The following is a 19,639-nucleotide window of genomic DNA, read 5'->3' on the forward strand; positions in this document are numbered from 1 at the left end:
ACAGAGGGAGACTCTGTTTCAAAAAAAAAAAAAAAAAAAAGAATTTTGGCCTGTTCCTCTTGGCAGGCCTTCATCATATACTATATTGGACTCAAAGAGTACCAAAGTTACTTGTTTTCCTTTTGTTCTGTTCCCAGTTCAGGCTGCTCAACCGTCACCTGTGATTCAAATAACTGGTAAGCAGTTTCTAGCTTGTTTTCTCAAATGTTCAGCAAGTTTTATCTACAAGGGGTCTCATGGTGTATGATCCTTGTGCAACTCCTTACCCTCAGCAAAACCCCTGGCCTTGGCTTTCTCCAGTCACGTGACCTCTGTGCTGCATTCACATATAGCCAGCAGGTGTCACCATCTCCTTACTACCATGCTTTGTTCCTGAGTGGTTTTGCCAAAGGGGAAATAAGTTACAGAATTTAAAATTCAGGTCTTTGAATTTTCAAATGTTGAATTTCAAATTTCAAATGCTTAAAGGATTTATAAACATGGACAGAAAAATTAAGCTAAGGTATGATAAACTAAAAAAAATCACTGAATGAAAATGGTGATTTATAATTTCTTTTATTAAAAAAGAATTAAAAGGCCACAATTGCCAATGTTTAGTAAATATGTTACTGTGAAGACTAGAGTGTTTCTTGAAATCTTAGCCCATGTAAAATAAAACCAATATAAAACAAATGGTTACCTAATTTATTGTAACATATCCTTCATGAGATAGAAGAAGCCTTTAGGCAGTTGAATTTGAGTTTTGGATGATATGCAGAGAGGAAGAACTTGTTAGTGTGTTCCCAGCCTGGTTTAGAGGTAAGATAACCAATGTCTTCCAACTTAGATGATAACAGCCCTAGAGTAAAGAAAAACGATTTAACTCAGCTACCACAGTTTAATGAAAATATTCCATAAGACTAAATGTAAAAATATTAGAAGCAATGCAAATATCCCCCAAATATGATTAAAATGTGTACTTTACGGAGATAGATGAGAATGTCAGTGACATTATCCTTCACACAACACAATTATACATTTTTTAAAATATATCTATTTGTTAACTTTATATATCTGAATGCAGCAATAACTAACAGGTAATATCCAAGTTTTTAATTATCCACTGGCTAATTAAATAATAGCTTTACTTTTACACATTTTTCAACTCTTCTATAGTCAACACAAATTACTTCTGCTCTTATCTACTGTGTCTAAAGCCGGGCGTGGTGGCTCACGCCTGTAATCCCAGCACTGTGGGAGGCTGAGGAGGGAGAATCGCTTGAGCTCAGGAGTTCGAGACTCGCCTGAGCGACAGTGAGACCCCGACTCGTGAAAAAAATGGAAAAACCCAGCTGGGTGCGGTGGCTCACGCCTGTAATCCCAGCGGCTCGAGGCTGAGGCAGCGGGGTGCCCGCAGCCCGAGTCTGAGGTTGCGGTGAGCTACCACGCCCACTGCACTCTGCTCAGGGGCATAGGGTGGGACCCTGTCTCAACAACAACAAAAAAAAAAAAGTAAAGAAATAAAAAATAAGCAACGAAATAAAATAAAAAAGCCAAAAAAAGAAAAGAAAAGAAAAAACAAAAAAGAATTTTTTTTTTAAAGGTTGAGATTTCTTCACTCAAATTCAATACCTACAAAACAAATTTTTGAGCTGTATTTGGTCTCCTGAGGGGCATCTTCCCTCCAAGACAAAGTGCTTATATCACAGCTACTCAGCCAGCATAAAGTAAATATATGCCATCTGGAGATATGTGTACGCATACCAGGGTCCAGGAAGTGTCTGGATACGGGTGAAAAATTCTGGTTGGGATATATGCAGACTTTTGAACATATTCAAATTAATCTCTTTCCCAGTAGCTAGCAATTCCTGAGTGGCTGGGTTAGGTGAATTTTTTTGTATGTGTACAAATGGAGGTATGAGCCAGAATTGCAATGACCTGAGAAAGATGATGCTTGGGCACCCTCCAAGCCATTTGGTGACTTCCATTTTACTTATCTGAAAATGAGAGAGGATGCTCCAGTTCATTGAGGAAATACCACCCAGGAAGCCCTTACAGAAGGAGGACACTGTGTCTAAAGCTGAGTACAGCCAGGAGTGTCCCCACCAATCACACAGGCCTTGTGTGGGGGCCAAAAAAGAGAGATGCCAGAGAGAACACTAGGGGAGAAAAGGAATCACACTCTGAGTCCGTCTCACAGGAACTTTGAAAGGAAACACATCAGCTGAGGATCAGTAGCTCATTTTCTGCTGTTTCCCTTCATTTGGTTCAAGCTTACTGAGAAGAGACACAATGAGACAAGAGAAGAACCACTCTATAGCCATCGCTGGTTTTTTTCCATTTATTCCTCTCATTTAAACCACCTGAATGCAGTGGGGTGTGAGATGTATCAAACAGTAAGACTGAATTTGAAACCTGTCTCTATCTCTGACAAGCTATGAAATACTCTTACTTCCAGTTTCTCTATCATGAAAAGGGAAAAACTGGCCATAACAATATCTACCATGCTATGGGGCATGTAAGTAGGTACCTAGAACAGAGCCTGGCACCAAGTAAGTTCTTTTATTTTTAATAAGTATCAGCCACATCATTATTACCATCATCTTTATCATGATTTTCATTATCAGAACAAAGAGAGAGGGTTAGCAGAGACCAGATAAAAAATTATTGTGGCACTTTAGGTCTGGCATACTAGAGAGGCATTGCTAATGCAGGCCCCATTGATCTTTTATTTATTTATTTATTTATTTATTTATTTATTTATTTTTAGAGGCAGAGTTGCACTTTATCGCCTTCGGTAGAGTGCAGTGGTGTCAGAGCTACAGGCGCATGCCACAACGTCCAGCTATTTTTTGTTGTTGTTGCAGTTTGGCCAGGTTCGAACCTGCCACCCTGGGTATATGGGGCCGGTGCCCTACCCACTGAAGCACAGGTGCCGCCCCCCTTTAATCTTTAAAAACCTGTATGACGCCTCTGTGCAAATTAGAAAAAGATACCTCTCCCCAACACACTTCAAAACATTTTTGTTCTGCCTGCCAAAACCCATCACAATAGATACAAACATCCATGATGCCTGTTCTGAGAAAGGTGCCTAAATAGTTGCACAGTGCACAGTCTTCAGTTGTATAATGACCCAGATCACACTCAGATGGAAGAATCCCTGGGGCTCGGTGACAGATGTTACTAGATAACAGAGAGAAAGGATTCAAAGGAAAGTTGAGTGGGTCTAGGAAATGCCTGAATATGTCCGAAAAATTCTCGTAAGGATATGAGTGTGCATGTTCCAAAGTGAAGTTCAAGCCTTTCTCACGTTTTTATATGTTACAATGAATTGTGAGTCCTCAGATTTAAGCAGCCTTCTTCCAGAGTTAGGAGATGAGATGACATACATGTATAGTCTCTGAGGTGACAGAGAAATGAAGGAAGCCTCTAGATTCAGATTCATGAGAAACAGCTCTGGGGGAGAGCCCACAGCTATGGTCCCTAGCATGCAGGAACTTAAAAACCTAAATGTGGAAATCTTTTTGTTTGTGGTCTTTTTTTTTTTTTGGCCGGGGCTGGGTTTGAACCCACCACTTCCGGTGTATGGGGCCGGCGCCCTACTCATTGAGCCACAGGCACCGCCCACGGAAATCTTTTTGAGAAAGTAAATTGGGAAGGCTAAAAGTAGAGACTTCTTCAGGCAGTTTCTGTCTGTTGAGTCCAACTCTGTCCTGAACATGAAGAGCCTCACATCTCCCCTCTTTGAGTCTCTAGTTCTGTCTCCACCCTACAAGATGTCTGCAGGATGCACATCATTCACTTTCAGCTAAAACGTAGTCCCCCATAGCTGCTCCTGTGAAGACAAGAGACCCAGTAGAGGCATCACAAACCTAGGCATTATGGTGTCTCTTCCCTGTCCCTCACCCTTCCTCATTCACCCATCTCAACACTGACCACTCTCATCCCAGGGTACTGGATGTATCTCTCATCTGGAATTGCTTATTGGCTTGCTAATGGTCTCCTCACCTCCCATTTCACCTTCCAACAACCCATTCACCATCCACAGAGGATTGCGTCCCTCCTTGTTCATCCTCCCAAGTAGCTGTACACATTTGGCTAGTTTTTTTTTAGTAGATATGTGGTCTCGCTGTTGCTCAGGCGGGTCTCAAATGACTGAGCTCAAGGAATTCACTCACTTGGCCTCCCAGAGTCCTAGGATTACAGGTGTGAGCCACCGTGCCCAGCCTGCACAACTTTAAACAGAACTTGGAAAATAGTAGGAGCTCAAAAGATGTTTGTTGAATTACGAACTTACATTATGGGAAAAAGCATTAATTCCTTTCCTGCTCCCAGGGAGGTGCTGATGTCCGCAAGCAAAATAAAAGAGAAGAAAGTTTCCCAAGGATGCTAAATCCCCTCTACCCTCACTTTGCCCTACTTATTTGAAGGAAGACTATTGTGTCCTGGGGGTAGAGGTATTAAGAGATTTCCTCCTTTTTCCCACTCACTTGAAGACTGCCTCTTTCTTAAGATTCTGAACAAAACTCCAGTAAAGAAGACAATGACACAAACAGCAATCCCACTGATGACTCCGATGACCAGGGTGTCAGATGGTAAGGGCTCTAAAACAATGAAAGCAGGTTAAAACCTGGGACTGCCACGACCCAGCCCAACCACTAACAAAGAGCAGACCCTCCTCTTACTATCATGGGAATCCCCCAGGGCCCTTTCTTTCTATCGTTCCCCTACCCCCCATTTTACCCACATCAGATTTTATTAGCTCTTGGCTCTCATCTGTCACATACCCCAGGTGGCAGTGAGGGGCTGATCCAGGCCTGGGTGCTCCACCTGGCAGGTGTATCTCTGCTCTTCCCCAGGAGTCACAGCCAAAGCTACCCAGCCCTGGTAGGTCCCATCCCCATTGGGCAGCACATCCTTAGGCTCAATCTCCTTGGCATCCAGGGGTTTCTTGTCCCTTAGCCACTTCATGGTGATGTTCTGGGGATAGAAGTTCAAAGCCTGACACCGTAGAATGGTCACTGCAGAGGTCACGCGATGAGTCACTTTCACCAAAGGAGGCACTGGATAGGAAAGAGGAAGGATGAGGAAAAGGGATATTTTTACCTTTTCCAGGAAGACTGGAACTTTCACTTCCTTCTATGGGTTAGAAGGAAGAAATTTCCTTTTCAAAAAAAACCCAAAACTAAACAAACAAAAAAAAAAACAAGCTGCAGGAGAAACACCATTTTGTGCCCTGAAACTCATTCCAAAGATTAGGGTCTGATGTTGTGTCACCTAGAAGATAGTCATAGTCATATCAGCTTGTTCTCTGGTCCAGTATGTAAATATGTATTTCTGTTACCCAAGTTCTCTGTTCTTACAGGTAAAATTGCCTTTTATGTGCATCAAAAATAATTGAATACAATCAATTTCACCTGGTTTAATCCATTTAATATTTTTGTAAGGAGGGGTTTTGTAAGAGAGCCATCATCAGAGATTATTGCTATATTCGCTGAAGTCTTTAGGTTAAAGAAGTCTTTAACCTAAAGAAATCTGCTACTCCAATGGGTGGCCTCACTTGTATTTTCTTATCGGTGTTGATGTGATAGCTGATATATCTTATTCCAAACAGGTGTAAATATACACGGGATTGTTGGTTAAATAAAAAAAAAAAAAAAAAAAAGGCCACAGATACTTCCTTTTTGGCCATATGCATGGAGAAAAAAAATTAAAACCATGACTTGTGGCTGTATCATATATGTCAGTTATAAATGGGAGACCCTAGGATTGAGAAAATCCCTTTTCAGAACTTAGAGAGTCACACAACCTTGGCCACCTCTGAAAGCCCACAGCCAGGGATACCAGGCTCTGTAACCTCCTCACTCTGCCCCACTAGAGTGTGGGGCAGAAGGATGTTTCCACCATACCTTGCTGGTCCAGAACGCCTCTCCCCAGCTCCAGCAACTGCTGCAGGTGCTCAGGGCAGTCCCTCTCCAGGTACGCCCTGTTCTGCTTGGCCCGAATATCGTGCACTTCCCACTCCAGCTTGGTGGCCTGAGCCCCGGAGTCTGCTGCTCTCCAGTTCAGTGTCTCAGGGCAGAATTCAAGGTGATCCTGCGCGTCATACCCATACTTCCAGAAGCCCCTGGTGCTGTTGTCCTCCTGTATCTCACAGCCCAGAATCACCTGCAGGGTGTGGGACTCTAGAAACACCCCGAGCCTTGTTACTGAAACCAAAGGAGTAGGTCCCTGTTTCCACCAACCTCAAGGACCAAGTGATCTCAGGAAGCAAATGTCTTCCTTCTTCCCTGCCCCCCAGGACCTCAGACTTCCAGGTCTCCCCCTCAAGATGCATCCCTGAGGTGGTAAAAAGATCCAAAGACCTCAGGAAGGCGAGGCCCCCCTCCACATACCCTTGCTGTGGTTATGGTTGTCCATGATAGTCCAGAAGTCAACAATAAACATGTGATCCCACCCTTTCAGGATTTGACTCAGCTGCAGCCACAGTTGACTTGAGGTTCTAGTGCAGACCCACGGTGCTCGGGGCTCTACTCGGCGACTCTCATGATCGTAGGACACAAACAACTCGTCATCCACGTAGCCCAAAGCCTCAAACAAGGAAGGCCCAAGATCCCTCTCTGAGACACCCATGAAGAGGTAGTGCAGTGAGTGAGAACCTGGAAAGAGAGCAACAGGCCTTCATGACATGCAGCAGAGGAAGTCTGGGAGGCAGAGGGGCCACACATCACAATCAATTCATACCACTGGCTGTATCTGGTCCTCACCCTGTGAGAAGTGCAACACAGTCCTGTCCATATGACAGTCTTGGCTGCTCTCTCCTTCTGCACCTTCCTTTGCCACGTGTCCCTGCCATCCTTTCACTGCCCCAGACACTGTCCCATTACTGATGATTAGACAGTTTCCCTAGAGTGGACAGACTCTAGAAAATCCTAAGGTGTCTATCTCCAGCCACAGTAGTTGAGCTCAGGAGTTACTTTTTGAGTCTTTTTTTTTTTTTTTTTTTGTAGAGACAGAGTCTCACTTTATGGCCCTCGGTAGAGTGCCGTGGCCTCACACAGCTCACAGCAACCTCCAACTCATGGGCCTAGGCGATTCTCCTGCCTCAGCCTCCCGAGTAGCTGGGACTACAGGCGCCCGCCGCAACGCCCGGCTATTTTTTTGTTGCAGTTTGGCCGGGGCCAGGCTTGAACCCGCCACCCTCGGTATATGGGGCCGGCGCCCTGCTCACTGAGCCACAGGCGCCGCCCTCTTTTTGAGTCTTTTTTTAAAGCACTTCTTATCTAAACCTTTTCATCTGCAAATGTTGCCTGTGAAATGCTGAAGAATCTGCTGATAAACTGCCCAGGGCAGCTTTTCAGCAGGGCAACAGTTCCCAAGCAAACACAGCAGGAGCCCCCTTTCCTCGTTATAGAGTGAGGAAATTCAGAAATATATTCCCAGTGCCTAAAACAGCACCTGGCACGTAGTACATGTATCATAAATACTCAATGGAAGAATAAATAAATGATGACTCTTAAATTTTCAATTCTGGCCCTGAACTCTAGATTCTTACAGCCACCTGCCTATATAACATCATCATTTAGATCCCTGACTGGAATTCAAACTCAGTATGTCCAAACCCAGGCCTCTGGTTTTCCACCAAACTGTTCTTTTCTCTGCCTTCACCCTCTCAGAAATGATATCGCAAATTACACCATTGATCAGACTAATAAAATTAAATTAAAATCAAATAAAAAACAGCATCAAGTTTAATTCCTCCTTTTCTCTCCCACATCACAGAATCCTTCAGCAATTTCCTTCGAAATACATCCAGAATATAATCATTTCTCAGCCCCTCTTCTTCAGTTCTTTGTTCAGCCTCAGAGAGTGGGTTGCCTTGACCTCTCTGTTTCATCTGTCTTCACAGCACCCATCACTATAAAAATATCCATGACAATGGATATTTTTCTGCTCATTTGTTTATTGTCATCTCTCCCACTAGAATGCAAAATATCAGAGGGCAAAGATTTGGTTCTCTGCTCTCTTTCCCAGGGCTTAGAACAGTGCCACATATGACTGGGACCCATTTCACACTTGTGAACAACGACTGTTTCTGTTCAACATCAAATTTTATTATTCTGCCTCTAATGCAGTGTGATGTTTTGGTCTGCCACCAAATCCTAATGTACCACAGAACACAGTTACCAGTATGTAGGGCATGCCTCACTCTTATCATCTGTAAAATGTGGATACACAGAGTACCAGCCCTCAAAGTGTTCTGAGGCTGAGGTGGTAAGGCATGTAAATCGCAGCACTGTGCTAGCCTATAGGGCAAAATCACTGTTGGCTAAGATTAGAAGTAGTGGTAGAACTTGATTTAACATCAGGAAACCAGATTTCTTACCTTCTTTGTAAAAGAAGAGTTACTTAACCTGAAGAGTTACTTAACCTGAGGACTAGTTAAACCACTAGTGAAATAAAAACTATTAATAGCTTCTACCTCTAAATGCCTAGTGACAGTCAAAAGAGATTACAGATATGAATGTGATTTAAAACTAATTTTATTGCTTAAATGTTAATTATCACTACTTTGGCATCCTTTAGAAAAAGCCCATTAATTATGCAGCATATTGCCAATCACCTTAGCGTGGCTGAAAAAGAGAACTGTTATGTTTCATTCAAATATTCAAAAATAACATACACTTTATTTTCCAGTAAGGACAATCTCCAAAAACAGGGAAGGGCCCAAGGCAGGCTTCTCTCAGGAGCCTCCCACCCCCAATGTCCTCCACAAATCTTATCAAGAGGAGGGGTGGTGGGAAGAATTCAGATCCCAGCCACACCCCTTCACACCCCCTCCGCCCAGCGCTACTAGTTCTGCGATGGGAACCGCCGTGGGTCTCGCTGTGGATTCTCTCAGGTTTGCCTGCGAGAGCCCGGGGCCAGGTTGCCCTGAGTGAGAGCTTCCCGTTTGGGAATGACCTGGGGGGGTGGGGGGGAGGAGAGGCGCACACTTTAGAAACAACAACAACAGCAACAAAAATAAAGGAATCCAAGGAGCCCCAAGGTTGGCTCAGTACAAGTGGGAAACTATTAGATTTATTAAAGTTGATGTTGGAGGCGCTAAATTCTATTAAAAGCAGTTGAGAGATGAGGAGGGGAGAAAGAATAAAATAGGCTGAATAGGTGGCAACTGGGAATTGAGACTGGGAGAAATCAATCCGGGACAGCTGGTATATTAAAAGAGTCGGGATCGGGGAGGGAGTAGCTGGTTCCAAATGTAACACCAAAGAGCAGGGACAGAGGAGAACCCAGGAGGGGGAAGGTCCTAAGATGAGGGGCTATCTGTAGCTGGATGGCTAGCGTTCCCTCCTGGGATCTGGACACAGAAAGTAGGAAGGAGGGGCTGAGAATGGGGCTGAGCAGGACCTCCAAAGTTAGAAAACTCCCAAACGCTAAAAAAAAAAAAAATTTTCAATTTTTCCTCCCCCACCGCGCGGCTAGCTCTCCCGCGGCCCTCAGACTCACGCAGCAGTCGCCCCTGCGGGAAGGTCTGCAAAAGCACCAGGAGGAGAAGGGCTGGCCTGGCTCGCTGGCCCATTTTCCCAGCTCAGACCACGGGTCCCGCTCATCCCCGCCTCTTGGCTGGGGCGGGGAAACTGTGACTGCCCTGGAAGTCACCCTAGCAGTCACCCTGGCGCCATTCCCTGAGCTCTGGGATGCCCAATAAAACTCCCTAGCCACTGAGATCCTTTGATGGGTCATTGGTAAAAAGGAATGGGTCTCTTCTGAATTAGTTTTCTCTCTTCTGCAACAGTGGTCACCTGCTTGTGAAAGTGACCCTTCTGTCCTCTTGGTTTCCAAGTCCTGACGTTGGGCGTTGCTGATTTGGAAAAGTGTGTTTCACAATTTTCTGATCTAAATATTCAATAATTTCAAAATTGACTTACGCCAAGTTGTTTTTGTTTTTGTTTTTCCCCTTGGTATTAGGTCACCCTGTGTTGCCCAGCCTGAAGTGTAGTGGTGTCCTCCTAGCTCACATCACCCTCAAACTCCTGGGCTCCAGCGATCCCCCTGACTCAGCCTCCGGAGTAACTGGGACTGCAGGCATGTGTCACCACGAGCAGCTTATATATGTTTCCTTTAGAGACAGGGTCCTTTTAGGCCCAGGCGGATCTCAAACTCCTGGCCTCAAGCCATCTTCCCGCCTCCACCTGCAAAGGTGTTGGGATTACAGGAATGAGCCACCCAGCCCCAGCAATTGTACATTTTAAAAACTTTTATTTCAAGCTTACTCCAGCTTGCTGATTTTGTTATTTGATTTAAACATATAATGATTTTTCATTTTGTTATTTGATTAGAATTAATTAAATCATAAGATTAATAAATTGGATCCTATTGAAACAGCTTTCACAAATACATAAATGAATTTACCTGACAAGTGTTTCACAAACTACAGCATATTGGAATTACTTGGAGCATCATTAAACATATTGAAACCCTGCTCCCATCCCCAGATATTCTGATTTAATTAGCATGAGATGAACCTGGGCGTTGGAATTTTAAAAGTTTTCCTTTTAAAATTCCCAACAAAGTTTGGGAATTACTGCCTTAGACATTTCAAACCACATTTAACAACCTTAATACGCCTAATTTGCCCCCAGACTTTTAAATATTTAACAAATTCAGCAAGCAGTACCTTTCTAAGCATGTATGCAAATTGTGACAATTAAAAAAAAATCAAATTTAAAAACCAGGCCCTCTTAACTTTAAGCAAATAGAATTAAGATTAGAAAAATGTTGAATATTGGTAGTGGTATATGGGGTTGATGATTGTACTATTCTTTGTGTGCATTTCTCTGATTACAGGCTACAGTTCACCTATTTAAAATGTAAAAATCAATGGGTTTTAGTTATATTTATAGAGATATGCAACTATTACCACAATTTTAGAACATTTTCCATCTTCCTCCAAAGAAATCCGGTACCCTTTAGTTATCACCTCCCACATCCCTCCATCCTCCCTCCTCCCCCACCCTTGACAGTCATTAATCTACTTTCTTTCTTTTCTGAACATTTCGTATACATAGAATCATACAATATATAGCTTTTTTTGGTGACTGACTTCTGTCATTAAACATAATGTCTTCATGTATGATTTTATGGACCTAATAATATTCATTTGAAGGATATACCGCAACACATATTATTCATCTATTCGTCAGCTGGTGGACATTTAGATTGTTTCCACCTTTTGGCTAATAGGAATAATGCTTCTATAAACATTTATTGATTTCTCTTGCGTATACATCTGGAGTTGATTTTGGATGATAGCTTTGTTTAACCTTTTGAGGAATTGCCAGACTGTTTTCTGAAGTTACCGTAGTATTTTAACTTCTTAACAGATATATAGAGAGTTCGGATTTCTCTTAAATCTTTGCTTGCCTGACACCTCTATCGTTCATCTTTATATTTCTTATCATCCTAGTGAGTGTGAAGTGGTACCTCATTGTGGTTTGGATTTCCATCTCCCTGATGATCAATAATGTTGAGCTTTTCTTTTACCTACTAATTGCTCATTTGTAAATCTTTTTCACAGAAATGTCCATTCAGATCCTTTGTCCATCTTCTAAATTTGGGTTTTTGTCTTTTATTATTGAGTTCTACATGTTCTTTATGTTTATTAGATGTAAGTCTCATATCCAATATTTGATTTGGAATTACTTTCTTCAATCAAATAGATGGAATTTTTACTTTTTCAATGGTATCCTTTGAAGCATACACATTTTTTAATTTTGATGAAATCCGATTTACCTATTTTTGTTTGGGTTACTTATGTTTTTGGTACCAAATTTTGGTACCTATAACCCCTCCATGGGTTTCAGAATGTGGTTGATTATTTTTTGTTTATAGGTCAACTTTATTTTTTAACTTTTTAAAAACTCAATAGCACAAAGATTTACACTTGTGATTTCTTCTAAGAGTTTTATAGTTTTAGTTTTAACATATAGTTCTTTGATCCAAGTCAATTTTCTATATACATAGGATGTCAAAAAAAGTGATTTAAGAAAGGAAAAAGCTGTATTAAAATTGTAATACTTAATATATATTGATAACAAAAGATGAATACAAGTCACATTTGAGCCACTCATAATTATAGAAGTCAGACGTGACTTTAGTATTACAGTTTTGTTTTTGTGGGTTTTTTTTTTTTCTTTTTTGAGACAGAGTCTCAAGCTATCACCCTGGGTAGAGTGGCATGGTGTCATAGCTCACAGCAATCTCAGACTCCTGGGTTCTAGTGACCCTCTTGCCTCAGTTTTTCTATTTTTTTTTTTTTGTAGAGACGGGGTCTTGCTTTTGCTGAGGCTGGTCTCTAACTTGTGAGTTCAAGCAATCCATCTGCCTCCTAGAATGCTAGGATTACAGGCATGAGCCACCGCGCCCAGCTGGGTATTACAATTTTTTTTTTTTTTTTTTTGTAGAGACAGAGTGCCCTCGGTAGAGTGCCATGGCATCACACAGCTCACAGCAACCTCCAACTCCTGGGCTGAAGCGATTCTCTTGCCTCAGCCTCCCGAGTAGCTGAGACTACAGGCGCCTGCCACAATGCCCAGCTATTTTTTTTTTGGTTTGCAGTTCAGCTGGGGCCGGGTTTGAACCCGCCACCCTTGGTATATGGGGCCGGCGCCTTACCGACTAAGCCACAGGGCCGCCTTGGGTATTACAATTTTAATACAGTTTTTTCTTTCTTAAAATGTGTACTCTTTGGCACCCTCTGTATATGATGGTTAACTTTATATGTCAACTTGACTGGACTAAAGGATGCCCAAATCATAAAATATTACTACTGGGTGTGTCTATGAAGGTAATTAAAAAAAAAAAAAAGAGTAGGATTTGAATCAGTAGACTGAGTAAAGAAGATCATCCTCTCTGATATGTGCATCATCCAATCTTGAGCTGGGACATACATCTTTTGATGCCTTTAGAGATTAGAGTTCCTTTGGTTCTTAGGCCTCTGAACTCCAGGACTTAACACTAGCAGACTCTTCTACCTGCTTCTTACTTAGTCCTTTGGACTCAGACTGAATAACACCACTGGCTTACCTGGTTCTCCAGCTTCTAACTAATATGTGATGGGAAAGGGTCCAACTTCAGTTTTTTTTACATGATTATTCAATTGTCATACCACCATTTGTTGAGAAGAATATTCTTTCTTTATTGAATTGCTTTTGCATTCCTATCACAAATCAATTGATCATACATGTGAGGATTTAATTCTAGATTCTCAATTTTATTCCATTGATCTATATTTTTTTTTATTAAATCATAACTGTATACAATGATATGATTATGGGGCATCATACACTCACTTCATAAACCATTTGACACATTTTTATCACAGTGGTTAACATAGCCTTTCCGGCGTTATCTCAGTTACTGTGCCAAAACATTTACATTCTACATTTACCAAGTTTCGCAAATACCCCTGTAATATGCACCACAGGTGTGATCCCACCGATCCCCCTCCCTCTACCCACCCCCCCACCTTTCCCACTTCCCCCTATTGTTAAGTTGTAGCTGGGTTATAGCTTTCATGTGAGAGTCCCAAATTAGTTTCATAGTAGGGCTGTGTACATTGGGTATTTTTTCTTCCATTCTTGGGATACTTTACTAAGAAGAATATGTTCCAGCTCCATCCATGTAAACATGAAAGAGGTAAAGTCTCCATCTTTCTTTAAGGCTGCATAGTATTCCATGGTATACATATACCACAATTTATTAATCCATTCGTGGATCGATGGGCACTTGGGCTTTTTCCATGATTTAGCTATTATGAATTGGGCTGCAATAAACATTCTGGTACAAATATCTTTGTTATGTTGTGATTTTTGGTCTTCTGGGTATATGCCCAGCAGAGGGATTACAGGATTGAATGGCAGATCTATTTTTAGATCTCTGAGTGTTCTCCATATATCTTTCCAAAAGGAATGTATTAATTTGCATTCCCACCAGCAGTGCAGAAGTGTTCCCTTTTCTCCGCATCCACGCCAACATCTCTGGTCTTGAGATTTTGTGATATAGGCTAGTCTCATTGGAGTTAGATGATATCTCAAAGTAGTTTTGATTTGCATTTCTCTGATGATTAAAGATGATGAGCATTTTTTCATATGTCTGAAGGCCGTGCGCCTGTCTTCTTCAGAGAAGTTTCTCTTCAAATCCCTTGCCCAGCCTGCGATGGGATCCCTTGTTTTTTTCTTGCTGATGCGTTTGAGTTCTCTGTGGATTCTGGTTATTAAACCTTTGTCAGAGATATACCTTGCAAATATCTTCTCCCTGATCTATATTTTTATTTTTGTATCAGGACTACACTGTCCTGATTACTGTAGCTTTGTATTAAACTGAATTCAAGAAGTGTGATTCCTTCAAGTTTGTTCTATTTTCTCAAAATATTCTGGGAACATTGCATTTCCTTATGAATTTTATGATCTACTTATCTCTTCTATTTGTGTGTATGTTTTCAGGTTTTTATACAAAATAAATGTATATTAGCTTTTGTTTTTTTTTTGTTTTTTTTTTTTTGGTTATTTTTTTTGGCCAGGGCTGGGTTTGAACCCGCCACCTCTGGCATATGGGACTGGTGCCCTACTGCTTGAGCCACAGGCGCTGCCCTGAGCTTTTGTTTTTTAATGTGATTAAAGAAAATAACAAAAATCACAACTCTAGTCCATGATAACATTTAGTAGGCAAGAGAAGGATAAAAAGTTGACATATATCCAGCCAAGTTGTCTCAGAATTCAAAAAGAAAAAAAAAATTAAAAGAATAAAGTTGACTTATAAACAAAAAATAATCAACCACATTCTGAAACCCATGGAGGGGTTATAGGTACCAAAATTTGCAGAGAAATGATGTCAGATGTAATCTGAAATTTGCCCATTGTATTTGGACATTAAGATACCCTAGATTTCAACCACAGACAGTTTAGTGAGAACATGAGGGCAAATGGTCTAAAAGTGAATGAATAGCAAGTAGAATGCTATAATTCCAGGTCTGGGTCTAAAGAGTAGATTGAACTGATAAGGAAAAAACCTTTGTCCTAATTTGGAGCCATTCAATTCTGGCCCTACCTTCTGCTCCAAACACACAGAGACACTGAAATTCAACCTTCAGGAAGGGTGGTGAGTGGACATAACACCAAATGACTCCCAGGCATGTCAGAATCAGAATTAGCTCATATTAGCTAAGGCTCAAGTTTCCATTGACCCTGGGAAGGTTAGTTTGTGGGCTCATGCATGATGGGAATTGGTACAGAGATGTGTTCATAGGGCAAGAACTGAGATGGATCACCCCATCTGTGAAACAAAAGTAAGGAAATTTTATTCACACCTCAGAAAAGTGTTTGAAGATCTATATTTCCATATAAACTTAATACAAAATGGGGTGACAAATATATTTTGAAGAAAGACATTGAGTAGGCCCTCTATGTAGATGCAAAACACTGTCCTACATTCCACTTGTTAATCTTCATTCCCACTCATTAAAAGTGTGGATTATGTCTCTTTAAAAGATATGTTGTCCCAACCTTTAGCACCTGTGAATGTGACCCTGTGTGGAATAAGATTATCGAAGATGTAACTGGTTAAGACGAGGTCACAGTAGAGTAGGGTGAGTCCTTAATCTAATGGCTGGTGTCCTCATAAGAAAAGTGACACAGATACAGGGAAGATAGCTAAATGAAGATGGAGGTCAATATTTCAAGACTACAAGATCTCACCAGTTGTCACTATGTTCTGTAAAAATCACATTCTAAATTGTCTGACTTCTGACTGATAGACTCATTTAATGATTTCTTTCCTTAGTAATACTGTAATCTATATCTATCTTATTGATATAAATATTTGTGCATTTTCTTGTTGTTAAGTGCTTAAAGCATTTTGGCCTGTTTTTTCCTACCCATTGGGGGAATAAAGCTCGTGTTTAACAGTTATTTAAACCAAATATTTAAAGTATTACCTTAAGTAAATTAACAGGTGTTAATAAAGTTATGATGAAATAATAAAATGACTTAAAATATATATCATAGGCTGGACTTGGTGGCTTACCTCTATAAAGCCAGCAAGGTGTAAGGCCGAGATGGAAGGATAGCTTGAGGCCAAAAGTTCAAGTCTACCGTGAGCTACCATCCCACCACTGTACTCTAGCCTGGTGCCAGAGGCCCTTTGTCTTAAAAAAAAAAATTGTATCCTGTGGTGAAAATAGCTGTTGATTAGTTACCTTTAAAAATTCTATGAGAAATAACCACGAGTGATTCTGAAGTACATAGACCAGTAAGAAGGGAGGGACAGCCTCAACATCACTACCACTATCTCCCTCAGCCTGCTATGGCAAGAAGAGGGCAGCTGGGTGAGGAGAATTGTGATCTCTCCTTTCTGTGCCCACATATACGTCTCTTCCCCTCCCAACTGCATTCATATACCTGACATCCCTCTCATGTACACATACATAGTTACCCAACCTTCCCTGATACTCATACACATACACCTAACCTTCCTCTATATATTCAGATATACTTAACCCTTTCTTTTCTCACCCCATGTACACACATATACCTATCCTCCAGTGGAAGGAAATGGGGAAGTGAGAAGTTACCACAGGATAAATCTAGGTCAAAATCAAAAATGTTGAAAATACAAACCAGACTGGGCAAGGTGGCTCCTCTTAAACTTTTGTTGAGTGGCTTTCATCTGTCTTCATCTACCATTTGGATTTTTCCTTTCTTTACTATGTCCTTTCTGCTGTGACTAACTCAATTTACACACTTTTTTTTTTTTTTATTGTTGGGGATTCATTGAGGGTACTCAATTTACACACTTTTAACTACTAACTCTCTGAAAATGGTTCTCTAACCCAAGGTCTCCCAACTTCAGCACTATTGACATTTAAGGCCAGATAATTGTTGTTGTGTGGGCTGTCCTGTGAATTGTACAATGATTAGCAGCATCCCCAGCTTCTGCTCTCTAAGTTCAGCACCTCTTAACTGTGACAACTAAAAATGTCTGCAGACATTGCCCTATGTCCCTGGGATAGGGGTGAGGGGAGGGGAGCAAAATTTCCTCAGAGAATCATTGTTTTATCTGCTTTTTTCAGCGGTGACCCACACCCCTCTTTCTAGGTATGCAGTTTGAATACTCACTTGCCAGTTACATAGATCTCCCTCCAGCACATTTACTCACAGGTTGAAAGCTGCCTACATGGTATTAGTAACACTCTCTACCCTAAGGTTAGAATTGGAAATCCAGGGCGGCACCTGTGGCTCAGTGAGTAGGGCGCCGGCCCCATATGCTTAGGGTGGCGGGTTCAAACCCAGCCCCTGCCAAACTGCAACAACAAAAAAAATAGCCGGGCGTTGTGGCGGGCGCTTGTAGTCCCAGCTGCTCGGGAGGCTGAGGCAAGAGAATCGCGTAAGCCCAAGAGTTAGAGGTTGCTGTGAGCCGTGTGACGCCACGGCACTCTACCGAGGGCGGTACAGTGAGACTCTGTCTCTACAAAAAAAAAAAAAAAAAGAATTGGAAATCCAGGAATCGGATGGGACCTGAAAATGTATATTGGATTTGTCCTGAAGAGTATGTAAAAGAGGTTCTACTCATATTTAAAAATTAGAAGGTTTCACATGGAAATCTAGATTACTGTAATATTTGTTTTCTTTTTCTTTAAATAAGATTTTGCTTAGCCAGGCTTAGTGGCAGGTGCCTGTAGTCCCAGCTATTTGGAGGGCTAAGGCAGGAGAATTGCTTGAACCTAGGAGTTTGAGGTTGCTGTGAGCCAAACTAAGATCATGGCACTCTATCCCAGGCAACAGAGTGAGACTTTGTATAAATAAATAAATATATATATATATGATTTTGCTATACTAGGCTTGCATTTCCATTGAGTGGGCCTGATGGCAGTCACTGTTATCCTAAATAACCATTACATACAGGGTGGTTCTGGACAGACTCTGGTAGGGCCAAATGAGTCCACATGCTGCCATCTGTTTATTCAGGTACAAGGCTTTCTGTTATGGATAAAGGTAAGAGAACAGATGCTCCAAGGACCATCCCAAGAGGATGGGAAGCTGGGGACAGGGCCTTGTGGCAGCAACTCACAAACTTCCTGTGTTCTGGGAAGATAACAGGGTGTTCTGCCAAGACTTAGATTAGTTGCAGGACACCCAGCCTATGTGGACTCCATAGAGCAAAAATACTTCCTGCTCATCTGACAGCACCAACATTATACCTATAGCCTCTTCCTCCCGCTACCCCAACTTCCAACCTGGAGTACTGACTGAGTATAAATTTAGTCTAGAGTAGGAGTTCTGTGAAGAGATAACTACTTTAAGATAGAGGGATGTTGTATAACCTCCTAACCTATCAGGAGAAGTCTGTTTAATGTATACTAAGTTGATTAATAACATTGTTGTGAGAAAGAAAAGTAACAAAGGGAAACAGGATTGCAGAACAGCTCTTTGAGGAGATATCCTCACTGTTTTCTGGAATCCCTGGCTTTTCTGTAAATAAAAGAATTGTTGATCTCTCATCCACTTCTCTGAGTGGCTTGTGTGACAGGCAGATGGACTCATTGGTCTGGCAACAGGTCCAGGTGGAGCTTTTAATCCTCTGAAATGGGAAGTCCCTGTAGTCCCCAGTGTAATTGTCTCCATAAACATGCATATCCCATTTGTTTTCCTGGTACCATTCTTATGCTTTGGATTCTCAGGCCAGGAGAGCTCAACAACTAGAACATTACAATCTTTCTGCTTAGTTAACAATTCTACCTTTTCAGAAACAGCAATTCTTTGCGGGAAAACAATGCCAAGAGTCGCCAAAACAATGCCAAGACTTACCATCCATCATTAACTTGTGACTTCTAAATAAGACCTTCAGGGCGGTGCCTGTGGCTCAAAGGAGTAGGCTCACCACCCCCATATACAGGAGGTGGCGGGTTTAAACCCAGCCACGGCCAAAAACTGCCAAAAAAAAAAAGACCTTCTGTGCACTCAGACTCACCATTCATCACTAAACTTTAACTTTTGGATTAGACCTCCTGCATGTGTTGCTTTCAATGCAACTTGCACAAACACATGTAGTCGCCTTCCTGAATCCCTTATAAAAATCCCTACCCTTAGTTAGGGATTGAGGAGACAGATTTGAGACAGTTTTCCTCTCTCCCTGCTGATATCACCTGTAATAAATTCCCTTTCTTCCTTAGCAATCAACCCTGGTTGCCTCAATAATTAACTTTTTGTGCAGTAAGCAACTGCATGTAGGCCAGAACCTCTTTATTTTCCTACACATGGCCCACTTCCCCACTTCAGGCATTTGATTTGTAGCCCCTCAACTAACCTGTTCCACATATTGGTTTCAGATAAGCCTTTCTAAAATGTAGCTATGATCAAACAATGCTCCAGCTCATTAGATTAAGGACTCACCCTACTCTACCGTGACCTCGTCTTAACCAGTTACATCTTCAATAATCTTATTCCACACAGGGTCACATTCACAGGTGCTAAAGGTTGGGACAACATATCTTTTAAAGAGACATAATCCACACTTTTAATGAGTGGGAATGAAGATTAACAAGTGGAATGTAGGACAGTGTTTTGCATCTACATAGAGGGCCCACCCAATGTCTTTCTTC

The 19,639-nt window shown here is 41.6% G+C and overlaps 1 protein-coding gene across 2 annotated transcripts; it reads right to left on the reverse strand.

Annotated features, from left to right (window-relative positions):
- Positions 1–608: 608 nt before the first annotated feature.
- On the reverse strand, positions 609–9,604 carry HFE (homeostatic iron regulator). Of its 2 annotated transcripts, none has more exons than XM_053601467.1 (6): positions 9,490–9,604; positions 6,375–6,638; positions 5,889–6,164; positions 4,767–5,042; positions 4,470–4,583; positions 609–3,814 (listed from the first exon to the last, which is right to left on the reverse strand). In XM_053601467.1, exons 1-6 carry the CDS (start codon positions 9,560–9,562, stop codon positions 3,774–3,776), a joined length of 1,044 nt encoding a protein of 347 aa, XP_053457442.1. In that variant the 5' UTR covers positions 9,563–9,604; the 3' UTR covers positions 609–3,773. The 2 variants fall into 2 exon arrangements, with proteins under 2 accessions (XP_053457442.1, XP_053457441.1); XM_053601466.1 differs by having other exon boundaries at positions 5,889–6,188; positions 9,490–9,599.
- Between the last annotated feature and the right edge of the window lie 10,035 nt (positions 9,605–19,639).

This window comes from Nycticebus coucang, chromosome 9, assembly GCF_027406575.1.
Source record: "Nycticebus coucang isolate mNycCou1 chromosome 9, mNycCou1.pri, whole genome shotgun sequence".
Taxonomy (NCBI): domain Eukaryota; kingdom Metazoa; phylum Chordata; class Mammalia; order Primates; family Lorisidae; genus Nycticebus; species Nycticebus coucang.

Excerpts from the sequence above, each read along its gene's own strand:
- HFE (XM_053601466.1), bottom strand. The coding sequence starts at position 9,562 with ATGGGCCAGCGAGCCAGGCCAGCCCTTCTCCTCCTGGTGCTTTTGCAG. Across the intron at positions 4,584-4,766 it reads GCCCCTCACTGCCACCTGGG|AGCCCTTACCATCTGACACC; the intron begins GTATGTGACAGA and ends TCATTGTTTTAG. Across the intron at positions 3,815-4,469 it reads AAGAAAGAGGCAGTCTTCAA|GAGCAGCTATGGGGGACTAC; the intron begins GTGAGTGGGAAA and ends TTGTCTTCACAG.